General features: G+C 38.7%; 1 protein-coding gene across 11 annotated transcripts in view; it reads left to right on the top strand.

Annotated features, from left to right (window-relative positions):
* Positions 1-13041, top strand: part of RGS7 (regulator of G protein signaling 7) — a 523559-nt gene that overhangs the window by 477083 nt on the left and 33435 nt on the right. For all 11 annotated transcript variants that reach the window (XR_010412359.1, XR_010412358.1, XR_010412356.1 and 8 more), the window contains 2 exons: positions 4638-4712; positions 12716-12814. Coding sequence is in view for 7 of the 11 variants with exons in the window: in XM_064594396.1 (XP_064450466.1) it covers positions 4638-4712; positions 12716-12814 (174 nt within the window). In the remaining 4 variants the exon portion in view is untranslated. The remainder of the gene's footprint in view (positions 1-4637; positions 4713-12715; positions 12815-13041) is intronic.

Below are 13041 nucleotides of genomic sequence, written 5' to 3'. Positions count from 1 at the left end.
AATTACATAGCACATTGGGGGCCACATAATGAGGTTGAGGGGAGGGGGGGACATGGGCCTGGGGTACTGCTTTTACTAGGGTCCAGTGGGGGCTTAGGGCTTCATAGGCTCACTCTTTATTGATGAATTTAAAACACAATAGCAGGAATTTAAAGCAATGGAAGAGAAAGAGCAAAACTAAAACAAAAACAAGTAGCCGAGATGATCAGATGTTGAGATCAACCATGATCTCTAAAACAAAGGAACTTTGGTGTGGGAGGCAGCCTGCCTTTTTATCTAGTGGTGTGGTTGAAGATGTGTTTCTTTGAGATAGCAGTCTTTGAAATGGGTGCCTCTTTGAAATGGTTGCTCAATCATCAAAGCCTGAATCATGCATTTGCATTACAAAAAAAAAAAAAACTGTCAGGGCCTCCACTACAGGGCTGTACCATTTTGCATTCCCACCAGCAAGGAATGAGAGTTCTTGCTGCTTCACCTGCCCTGCAGCATCTGATGTCGTCAGGACTCTGGATCCTGGCTATTCTAGTAAGTGTGTAGTGGTATTTCAACTTTATTTTAATTTGAAGTTCTCTAATGACACATGATGTATAACATCTTTTCATACACTCGTTTGCCATCTGTATATCTTCTTCAGTGAGGTGTCTGTTCAGACCTTTTACCCAGTTTTTAATTGGGTTGTTCATTTTCTCATTGTTGAGTTGTAAGAGTTCTTTGTATGTTTGTCTTCATCAGATATACCATTTGCAAATGTTGTTTCCCAGTCTGGCTTATCTTTCATAGAGCAGAAGTTTTTAATTTTAATGAAGTCCAACTTACCAATGATTTCTCTCAAGGACTGTATGCTTTTGTTGTTGTATATAAAAAGTCATCACCAAACTCGGGGTCACCTAGACTTTCTCCTATGCTTATCTTCTAGGGGGGGGTTATAGTTTAGCATTTCACATTTAGGTCTGTGATCTGTCTTGAGTTAATTTTTGTGAGAGGTGAGTTTTTAAAAATATAAATCACTTCCCTTATGACCTCCACTTACCTTTAGACTTAAACCAAAGTCCTTACCATGAGCTGCAATTTCTACCTGACCTGACCACTATCCACAGCTCCAAGCCATCATACATTTCCCTCCCCTCTGCTGCCAGAGCCTTCCTTCTGTCTGTGGACTCTCAGAATTCGTTCACAGCCTACACTGAAGCCGGATCACATAATCCAGACACTGTGTCCAGCAAATAAGATGGAGTAGTAATCAAATGAATAAATATTATAGAGGAGGTTGAATAGAAGGAATTCCAGAGTAGTCACCTTAAACAACTTCCTTCACATATAGCATTTAGTAAGCCCAGCTGACCCAAGAACAGAAATAAAATCTTCAATTAGATGTTTAAAAAAATATATCCTGAGATAGAACACTCTGAAATCTGTAATCACTTTATATAAGAGTAAGGAATCATGATTGAGGTACAATACATGACAAATTGAACTTTTAAAACTTGTACTGTGTTACAAAATGACAAATATTTCCAATAATTTAATCACATTTGAACCAATAATTATTCAAAATATTTCAACAGTCAATATTCAAAACCTTAATTTTCCCAGAATCATATCTTTTTCCTAATTTCCAGGAATATGGATGTCTCTTATTATCAGTTCTGTTTGCCAGCTCATTCTTAAATCTCCATCCATTTGTCATTTAGGACATTGTTTTGCCCAGTTTCACTTCAGCTGCTGGGACTGAATTAAAGAGAGTAGTTCTCCATTATTGTCTCTTCATGCTGCTCTTCACTGAAGAGTCCTCAAGTTTCCCTAGTTATCCTGAGCACAGTGTGCCTTCTGCTACAACTAATAATGGCATTTTGCCATGATGGGAACTGAATGGTATTCAGATTCTTTTAAGTAAAATCAGTGATGAAACCACAATAGCTCTGCTTTGCAACTCATTAAGACACTTACTTGAACACTATGACAGTAATATTGCTCAATAATATGATCCTTTTACTACTTCAGGAATGGATTCCAAGGCATTAAATTCTACTTTTTAATAAATAGTGTTACAGTAATGTCATAACACAGCTTAATTCTGTTGAATAAATGCACCTTTGAGTCGCTAGAAGTAAGTTATGATTCTTTTCTAGGCCAATGTAAATATTACTTCATTATTAGTCCTTAAATTGAACAATACTATGAACTTAATATTATATCTGGCCAGTAGTACATATTTGGACATTTGTGTTGAGTGCTTACTTGGTAACGGTAATGTTATTTATATCTTATTGGGAAGCTGTGTTTAGTAGTGCAGAAAACCAATTTAGGCATAACATTTCACATGGACCTGGTGCCAGCTAGTGGTATATATATATATATATATGGCATATATATACGCCTTAAAAGGATAACTGCCTTTTCATTTATTTTTTTTATTTTTATTATTTTTTTTTATGACTGCCTTTTTAAAATAACCAAAGACCACATGGTCTTATTGGGATCAAATTTGCTCAAATACTAAAAATATATATATTTATCTGCCATGTTGGTGAGAAACAAGAGGATGTGCATAATAATGGATGTATGAAATGTTCATTGCATAATGCCCAGGCCAACTTCTCTCCAGTCCTGTGCTCCCACATTGTGCTGATTGACATTTTATTATGCTTATTATATTAGAAGATTATAATTCATCCTTGTATTTTACCATTTGTCACAAGATCTGGCAATTAGATGCAGAAATAAATAGTTCTGAATAAATAATAAATCATCTCTTTTTCTCCAGCTCCTGGAAGGACATGCCTTCCCTTTTTCCTCTATATCATATCCTCATTATTCCTACCTCTTAACATGTAGAAGAAGATCTCTATGATCTGTCTTGCCATGCTTGGCTCTTGATGAATCAGTAAGAGCTTAAAGAATTTCAGTGCTTCGCCTTCCTAATGGACTGAGGCTTACATGTGGAAGGTTGCAAGGAAATGGAAATCTAATAGGAAATGAAGACACTTTAATATTGCTTTAATATTTTCAAAACATTATTTTGTTACATCTAGATCAATGGTTGTGAATCCTGGCTGCATATCAAAATCACTAGGGGTCTTTTAAAAAATACTCATGCGCCAATGAGCCACAGAAAAATTAAATCAGAATATCAGATATTGATCAGTCTGATGCTGGGGTAGCTAAAGTGAGTTGCTCAGTGTCAGTTAGTAAATCCAGGTGGGTGCTCTTCCTGCTGTACTGCCAAGCAGACCATGGTGCTGAACCAGCTATTTCCATATAGATATGCAAACCAAATTTGTGATTTATTTAACATTTTAGTGCAGTGTGTGTGTGTGTGTGTTTATGTGTTTGTGGTATATATATTTCACATGCAACATATGTAGGGGAAAAAATCAAGAAAAAAGGCTTTGTTTGCTTCTTTATCCCTTACACTGTTATGGTGGAGTTTTGCCCCAGTGGCCATGCTGTCAGGACAGGGTGGTTTAAGAAAATGCCCCATGTCCTCATTATACAGAGAGTGAACCCCCTTGCCTGCCAGTGAGTGTAGAGAACAGCCTATTTCTGGAATCACACTAGTGCTGCCTTTTTGCCCCTACCCCTCCCACAACATCCCAACTGCACAAAAGTCTTTTTCCACATTCACGGTTTCTCTGGAGTTGCTTTCAGGTATATCTGATGTTTTAATGATCTTGCAATCTGTGGGAAAAAAAAAAAAAAAACAGAGAAACTGAGCGGAGTTGTACAACATAATACTTCTGACTAGTACCAGAGATCCCTATATCTGGTACCAAAACTTGAAAGTTGGTGAAACACAATCCATATAAACACTTCCTTCCAATTACTTCTAAAGACTAAGTGATATCTTTGCAGATATCAGGTCTCCTGTATTCTGGAATCTCCTTTCTTCTCTTTTTCCTGATTCATCATCTCTCCTACCACCTCTCTCCTCCCTCTCCCTCCTCTGCATCTCTTTCTCCTCCCCTTCTCCTCACCCCACCCTCTCTCTCTTTTCTTCCTCCTTCCCTCTCCTCCTCCAAATACAAAGGAAGCTTTACAGCTCTCTATTTCTGTGCAACAGGACAATAAATCTGGCAAAATGATACTCTTGAGGTTGTCAGAGAACCAGTAGCAGGCTACCCACACTCCCATTCTGTGTATGGAAAGCAAATATTCCCAGTACCCCGATTTCATGAATCACTGTAAAAAAAAATTCATTCTGGGATTTGAGCTAGGTCAACAGATTGTAATTTTCCAACTTGGGAAGTAAATAGCTTTAATAACAATGTCACCTCACATAGAGAGGCACTTTGAGCAGGGCTGTGTGCACGTACCAGCTGGGCTATGATCCACTTGATCTTTGGACACCCTTGCTCTGAATCTGTTGGCTTAGCAACTACCAATGTCAATAACACCCACTTTCACAGGCAAGGCCCATGCATTTCTTTTCCCTATTTTTCTGGAAGTTACTTGAGAATGTTATCTGAAGTTCTTATGCAAGGAGTGAGAGTATAATATATTTTTTTACTGGCTCTGCTGAGAGGGTGGCTGTGGCCATTTAGAAAGAGTTGCCAGGGACCTGGAAGGCAAGTCATTAATGCATGGATCAAAAACTTCACCCTCAAAGATTCCTTTGTCTCTCTGTTTTCCATTTTCAGCCTGGTTGTGTAAATACCACTGAAGTGGACATTAAGAAGTCATCCAGAATGAGAAACCCACACAAAACACGGAAGGTAATATCCATGTTTGCTGTGCTGATCTTGGTATGAGTTGCACTGTTTGGAGGACATCAGTCAAAAACCTTTTGCCCACTTCCTGGAGTATCTTCTAGCAACTTCCTTGCTTTTCCTTGTTCTTGGCTAGAAGAAAATCTGGCAGCTCAAACCCTGGTCTTCTGTCAGTCCATCTGTCCTGAGGACATGGTTCTCCAGCACACACAGGTCCCAGGGCATGCAGGGGGCTGTGATGGGGGGCAAGGATGCTGAGGGCACCTCCTCTCTCCATCGAAAGGAAGGATCATCAGCAGAGAAAGGCTTCTCTTTCAGAGCCCATGGGATGAGGAAACACAGATGGAGATTATCTGAGAAAAAGTGATATTGATGAGAGAAGGGCATTTTTAGAGAAAATTATGAAGGGAAAAGGGGCGTCATAAAGACATATAACTACAGAGTTTGTATGAGGATCCCCTTTTAACACCAGAATTTTGTGACACAACCATAAGATAGTGGTTGTATGTTTGTTTGGTGTCTGTTATGTGAGAGAACACATAACAAACAAAAAGCTATCCAGAATTCAGTGACATTTTAAATAATCTCTTGAAAATACACAGCAATAGTACCTCCATATTTTTGAAAGTAGCACATACACACAGAAAGCATTTTTATTCATTCCATGAAAAACACTTGATGCACATAAGAATTTCTGAGCTGAGGACACAGACCAAGGTTGGCACCACTGGATTAAAGCATTCCACAAAGCTCAAGACCTTCCTTTTCATGGCTTTTTCCTTATGTAGAATTAGGGTTTTCCAATAGGCACTAATCATTTTTTTTTGTAGTCTTATTTCTTGTTGTCTTTTTCTTCCATCCTTAGAAATATAAACATCATGAGGCCCCAGTATGATCCAAGTACCTTTTCTTTCTTTTAAGGCAGTTTACCTTGATGTCAGGATAAAGAAGTCATAGGAAAAGTGCCACAAAACCCACTCAGGTGCAGTGCTCCAGAGCTTTTGCCCCTAGGAGCTCTCTGAGAGAAAGAGGCAAAGCCAGACCAAACCAGGCTTGTTGGCCCTGCTCTCCTGTGACTGGCCTCACGCAGTTCCTTCCCTCCTCTACGCACAGCACAGCCTCAGGGCACTGGGGACTGGTTTTGTGCTGTGGAACAGCATTCAGAGCTGCAATCATCTCTCCAAAAAGCACATTCAGCCACCCATCACTACTTCTGAATTTTGAAGAATTACTTTTCATAATACCTTACTTTGTGTCAAGCTTTCCCAACAGACACCAACTGAGATATGCTCTGACTCAGAAGAGAAAGCATATGGATGGACAGATAGGACTTAAAGATAAGAAAGCCATCATTTACACTGTGTTCTTAATGCTACATGGTATTGATGTCTTACCAGCGCTACATATGGCATTGTGCTTTTTGAAAACTTGAAAAGCATTAATTGGTAATGCTGTGCTTCACATACTATCAGCCCTCACTTAATGATGGGAAAATACCAGGCCTAGCAAGGTGAAATGCTATAGAGCTGGAATCACTGAGCTCTAACTGTCTCAGTTGTGGTCTAATTTCCTGTGAATCGATAATGGTAGAACTGCAGGGCCTAACTGCAGAGCTCCATAGCCTGAAATTACCAGAGAAAAACAAAAATTCTGAAGAATGCTACAGCAAGTAGCATGTATGCCTTTGTCTTCAACAATTGGAGAATGCTGATTTTTTTTTCACTTTTTGATATATATATATATATACACATCATATATATATATATATATATATATATATATATATATATATAGTGTCTCAGAGTCAGAAGTGTTGAATTTGCTAGAATCTTCACAAATCATGTTATTTTACATAGAAAGTTATAGGACTCTAAGTCACATACTGATTTGTCTTATAGAATTATGACCACTGCTACATTAGCTCATATTTGGTTAGTAACTGGAATGACCCATTCAGTCAGATTTAGCAAGTCTCTACTTTGTGCCAGGTATGTACTGCTTTTAATTTTTTTTTTAAAGATTTTATTTATTTATGTGAGACAGAGAGAATGAGATACAGAGAGCATGAGAGGGAGGAGGGTCAGAGGGAGAAGCAGACTCCCTGCCGAGCAGGGAGCCCGATGTGGGACTCGATCCCGGGACTCCAGGATCATGACCTGAGCCGAAGGCAGTCGCTTAACCAACTGAGCCACCCAGGCGCCCTGTACTGCTTTTTAGATATTCGATGGTAAATGGGGCAGGCATGACCTTGTTCCAACAGCTCATGGTCTAATGAGAGTGCACACAGTGAAGAAGCAGACAAATGTCTATACATCTATAACCATGTAATTGTGTTAAGTGGTATGTATTAGTCTGCTCAAGCAACCATAACAAAATGCCACAACCTGGGTGGCTTACATAATGGAAATTCATTTATGCACAGTTCTGGAGACTAGAAGTCCCAAATCAAGTTGGGTTTTTGGTGAGAGCTCTCTTCCTGGCTTGTAGACAGCTGCCTTCTTGCTGTGTCCTCACATGGCAGAGATAGAGCTCGGGTGTCTGTCCCTCTTGTAAGGACACCAGTTCCATGGGATTAGGATCCTACCCGATGACTTCCTTTAACCTTGATTACCTCCTCATAGACACCATCTCCATATATAGTCACATTGGAGATTAGGATTCCAACATGAATTTCAGAGGGATGCAACTCAGTCCATAACATGTTATCAAGGGAATTTGAATGATTTGGGATTCTAAATCACCACACCATTTTATTACAAAAAATACATGGCGAACAACAAACTGTCCCACCACCCTCTGAAGTTTTCACAGTTCTGTCCTTGTGGAGGGGGTAATTCTGTGGGATTGCAAGCCTTAGACAGAAATGGCAGAGGCCAGCCTATCACCTTAGAAACTGTCTTTGCCTTCCACAGCTAATCCGACTATGTCCTTTGCTCATTGTCTTAATGGTGTGACCACCCTCTGTTTTAAACTTCTGCTGGTAAGAAAGTGGAACCCCTGGATTGTAATTCATTTTTGCAAACAGATGCTACCCTTAGCAAAGAGAACTGCTGTTCATTTCTTTGGCAGTCAGCTGTAATAATATTTCTCATGATGATATATCATAACAAGAATAAGGGACCCAGTAAATCCTTAAAGCAGTAATCCATTACATGTACCTAAAGAATATCAAGGATTGGAGTGTTTATCAAACATATGAAGAGAAGGCTTAGAAGAACATCTGATTGGAGATATTTTTAAGTATTTAGGATCAGTCAGTTTCTAAATCTATCTTTACTAAAATACAAAGAAGTAGGTGGAATGTATTTCCTTACATTTCTATGAAGGAATCGTAATGTAGCATAGCCAGAAAGAAACCAGCCTAATCTAGGCAAATTTTAAGGGCCACTGTGTACCTGATTTTCTTCAGCCTGTTTCTAAAACTTTAATTATAATAGGTCAGGCTGTGTATCAGTCAGGGTTCCCCAAAGGGTGCAGGAGAGAAAGACGGAGACAGAGCGAGGGAGAGCGAGAGAGAAAGATTTATTTTAAGAAATTGCCTCATGCAGCTGTAGAGGTTTGCCAAGCCCCAAACCTGACGAGGTAGGCCAGTGGCTAGAGTCCCAGGGAAGAAATGCCATCTGCTGAAAGAATTCCCATTTGCTTGGAGGAAATCTTTGTGTTCTGTCCAGGCTTTCAGCTGATTGAATGAGGCCCACCCACATTATGGAGGGCCATTGGCTTTATTCAAAGTCTGCTGATTTACATTTTAATCTCATTCAAAAACATCCTCAAAGAAATATCCAGAATAATGTTTGATCAAATATCTGAGCACTGTGGCCCAGCCAGCTTGACACATAAAATTAACCATCACAGGATGAATCCTTCTATATAACAATAGCTAGAGGGGCCCTAGGACAACACAAAACCTGAGGAAAATGAAAAAAGCATTTGTATGTACATGACTAACCCCACATGTTGAACTGCTTCCTATAACTTCAGGACCCATATTTCAAAACAAAAGTAAGATGTTTCTTGTCTCGTTACTTTTCTTTTTTCTGTCATCTTCATTTAGGCATTAAGACACTTCATATTTTAGGTAATAGCTAATGTGCACATTCTAGAGGAACAGTTAGGAAATTCATGATTAAATGTCTAGTTTTCCTGCTTTTAATGCAGTGGCTGTTTATACATAAAACTGTTTATACAGAAAAAATTGGCATTTCCTCACTTGTATATGCATAATGTGGAATTTTAATTTTAACAGAAGAAACTACTCATACCTTAGGGTAACACAAAAGGCTTTTAAGTAAGAAGTACAGTCAAGTGGCAGGCAACAAACATTCTGCTCAAAATAGCAAAAAGCAGGGAATATTCTAAACCCTTGGGAGTTGGCGGGGCAGAGTTAGCCCCCAGGGGTTGACAGACCCAGGGACTCATCAGGGTTCTCGCTCACTCTCCTGTGCCTCTTTTCTCTGCCCTCTTTGTGCACTGGTTTCCTCCACACACCAGCAGATGTGGTCCCAATCCATTGTCTGGTCGAGCTGAACAATCCAGAAGAAAGAGAAAGATCCCCTCCCTCCACCATCAGTTGGAAAAACCCCAGAGATTTCACTCCACATAGAAAGGCATAAAAGCTTCCTGTACTCTTTACTTTCTGTTTTAAAGCACCCCCCCTCCCCACCGCCTGCCAAAGATAAAAGTAGGAGAGCATTTTCTTAGACTTCTTCTAAGGTGTGAAGGGAAATCACATATGAACGGGTTTATGTAGAAAGTCAGATCTGTTTCATTTTATGAATAACTTACCCAGTATTCATTTGGATGGTACCCTATGTGAAAAAATCTTGTTCAGGCACCCTGGATTTAAATAAATGGGTATATTCATCAAGTCAAAGCATCTTGATTGGTAACTAGCTTTGCTAACAACTCAAAATGGATCCCAATTGGTTAATTTTATTTCCCCCCATTGAGACAATTTCATGTCCCTTCCTCTCCAGCCCTACCTGTTGCTAGCTCTACTCCACCCACTCTAGCCAATATTTTAATATAGTTCCTTTTTCTAAAAATAAAAATGAAAACCTTTTACATTTCAAATGATCCTCAGAACTTGTCTGCCAAAATAGGATCAATTTCCTACCTCCTTTGTCCCTAAAATAAGCCCTGTACATAAAACTTCATTATTCATGGCCATTTTCACTGTAGCCAAGAATCAAAGTTAAAAGCAATCACTGGTCCCCAGAAAATGAAAGCCATTCTGACTGATGAAAGAGAGAACTGATGTTTACCTGCATGAAACGGAAACTCCATAGTAACCTCAGAGCCCAGAGCTGGTAGCAAGGCTGCTGGAGGGCTGCTTTAAACACCACCTCCCAGGGATTTGGTTCTTAATGGAACTTCCTGAGCCTATGTGCTATGCATGCATACGGAAACAATCATAGAAATGCGGAGGCAGAAGATAGTTTATAGATCAGTGTACTTCCATGACACCATAAAATGCAGTATTTTTCTAGCAGTCTTTTTAATTATTTTTTTTTTTTTAAGATTTTTTTATTTATTTGCGAGAGAGAGAATGAGAGACAGAGAGCATGAGAGGGAGGAGGGTCAGAGGGAGAAACAGACTCCCTGCTGTGAGCAGGGACCCTGATGTGGGACTCGATCCCGGGACTCCAGGATCATGACCTGAGCCGAAGGCAGTCGCTTAACCAACTGAGCCACCCAGGCGCCCCTCTTTTTAATTATTTTTAATCTTAACCAAAAAACTGTTAAAACAGTCAGCTTTCATCAAAAACTAATGATGTAATGTATGGTGATTAACATAACATAAAAAAAAAAAAAAACAGCTTTCTTACCTTATAAGCATTATTTACTTGAGTATAGATTCTTATTAAGGACTTTAAGTAATTAAACTAAGGTAAACAAGAATGCAGTGTTCAAGCCTTAGAGTCTTTTTATTTTCTTTATCATAAATTAATGTAGTACAACTGAAAAATTGTAGACATTGAAAAATGTCTACATTTATTGTCTATGATTATTGAATAATTGGTGATTTTTCACTTGCCTAATTTTTAAAAATCAACCTCACCAGTTACTTCAGAGTTCAAAGTTCAGATATGACTGTTAGTAGTTCACATAGGCCTTTTCTGTTTCTTTGGTGCAAATTAAGTCTCCTTGTACTTCAGGCCCTATGCTCCTGTTATTATCTTCTTTCATAACACTTATCACAGTTTTAATCATGTGTTTATTTGTGTGATTATTTGTGTAACATGCTTCCCTCCACTAAGTTGTGAGTTCCAGTGGAAGAGAAAATGTATCTATCTTTGTTTACTTCTATATCCCTAATGCTCAGCATTATATCCAGCATATAGTAGGTGTTCAGTAGATGTTGAATGATTAAATGAAAGAAAGAACAGAGAAAATTTAAGCCATTCGGTTCTGTCCTATTAATAATTAATTCACAGCATATGTGCTGCTCGTTAGGTTGAAATTGTTGCCTGGTGATAGAACCTGAGTTCCCAGAAGTTGAGGTGAGGTCAAGAGAGGGCAGATTGAAAGACTTAACAAAGATAGTCTAAAATGGATGATTCAGGTAAGTTAAAGCCAAGTCAAAATCTACTGAAGAAAGCCTAAGAGCAGAGTAATGGGAAATTACAAGGGAAAATCCAAGTCCATCCAGAGGGTCCAGGTATAAAACCAACAGGTGAACATTAAGAAAAGATAGAGTCTGAGTGAAAACGGGTTCAGAATAAAACACATTTGAATTTAGAGATACTGGTGAGGTTAGTGATGAGCCTGAAAATTGGCTCAGTTAAGCATCTGGATCCTACCCTCTTCTGATTTTAAGAGTTTCTTCCAAAACTATCTGGTAACTTTAATTCTGTGGGCTCATGAAGTTTTATTATGTCCTTACCTTTCATCCTCATGTCCAAAGAAACAGTGCTCCATATCTCATATTAAATCCTTTATTTTAAAATAATAATTCTTTGATATTAAAGAAAAAGTTATTTGGCTTCTCCCTTGGGTTGACATGTGAGATGTCTCACCCTCAGTTGAAGATTTTTTTGTCTTTTTAAGGTCTCCAGATCTTCATTTGTACTTACTAAGCAATAGGTCTTTTCTTTTTTAAGATTTTATTTATTTGAGAGAGAGAGAGGGAGAAAGAAGGAGAGAATGAGCAGAGGGAGGGGCAGAGGGAGAAGCAGACTTGCTGCTGAGCCGGGAGTCTAACTCGGGGCTCGGAGCTCAATTCCAGGACCTGGGATTATGACCTGAGCTGAAGGCAGACACTTACCAGACTGAGCCAACCAGCCCCCCAATAATAGGTCTTTCTCAAAAAAGAATATTCCTAAGTAGTAGGTTTGACCTTTTGACAAAATACAAAAGAAGCACTGGGGCATCAAGAATTCCCAAGTGAAAACTTTGGGATCACTGATGTTTGCAAAAGGCACCCAATGGCCACTGAATGGCAAGGCCAGTACGGTGAGGTAAACAACCAAATGCTGAGATGGGAAAGTTGGAGCACTCTGGGGTGTCTTTGATCACACTAGCCGAGACTAAATCAATAATAGAATTGTTAACCTCGTCTCTCTCCTCAGTATTCCATTCTGTAAAACTCAAATTATTTTCATTTTCTTTTGGCTTATTAAATTTTTATTCTATTCTATATCCACCCCTGTTTTATTCTGAAATCAACACTTATTAAATGTTATATAGTGTTGTTGTTCCCCAACTTAGTACTCTCAGTCCACCCCCAGATTTTATTATCAGACTTACCATGTTCTTTCCATATAATCAATTATTCTGTCAAAGTTAATAATCTAACCACATATTTTTTCAAAGAGCTGTGCTTTTATTTTATATTCATATGATATTTATGATAGCAGTGCCTCCGAATTTTAATAAGAAGCTTCATCAAATATGCAGCAAAACTTTGAGTTACCTTGCTGAATATATAACACAAAATTACCTTTTAGAAAGTCTGTGACTATAAATGGTATTTTGTCCTAATATATTTCTCTTTTACTTTAATATAGTCTGTCTATGGTTTACAAAATGACATTAGAAGTCACAGTCCTACCCACACACCCACACCAGAAACGAAACCTCCAACAGAAGATGAGTTACAACAACAGGTGGGTCAGTCTATAACATGACCTGCTGACGGTTTACAGAATAGTAGCTATGAAGACTACATGTGAATGTTAATGGGAGGGTTTTTTAGAAGGTTATTTGTATGGTTGACTGTTTCATAGAGAAGAGTTGCAGTTAAAAGGTAGTGAAATCATTTAATTTTAAGATATGTAGTCACCTGGAAATATATCACTATATGCAGATGGTTTCCAAATCTCTTCACTCTTTA

Source organism: Mirounga angustirostris, unplaced genomic scaffold (genome assembly GCF_029215605.1).
Source record: "Mirounga angustirostris isolate CCGP_5_RB_7025 unplaced genomic scaffold, mMirAng1.0.hap1 SCAF_6, whole genome shotgun sequence".
NCBI classification, from domain to species: Eukaryota; Metazoa; Chordata; class Mammalia; order Carnivora; family Phocidae; genus Mirounga; species Mirounga angustirostris.
The sequence above is the reverse complement of the archived record's forward strand: the minus strand, read 5'-3'. Positions and strand labels throughout refer to the sequence as shown.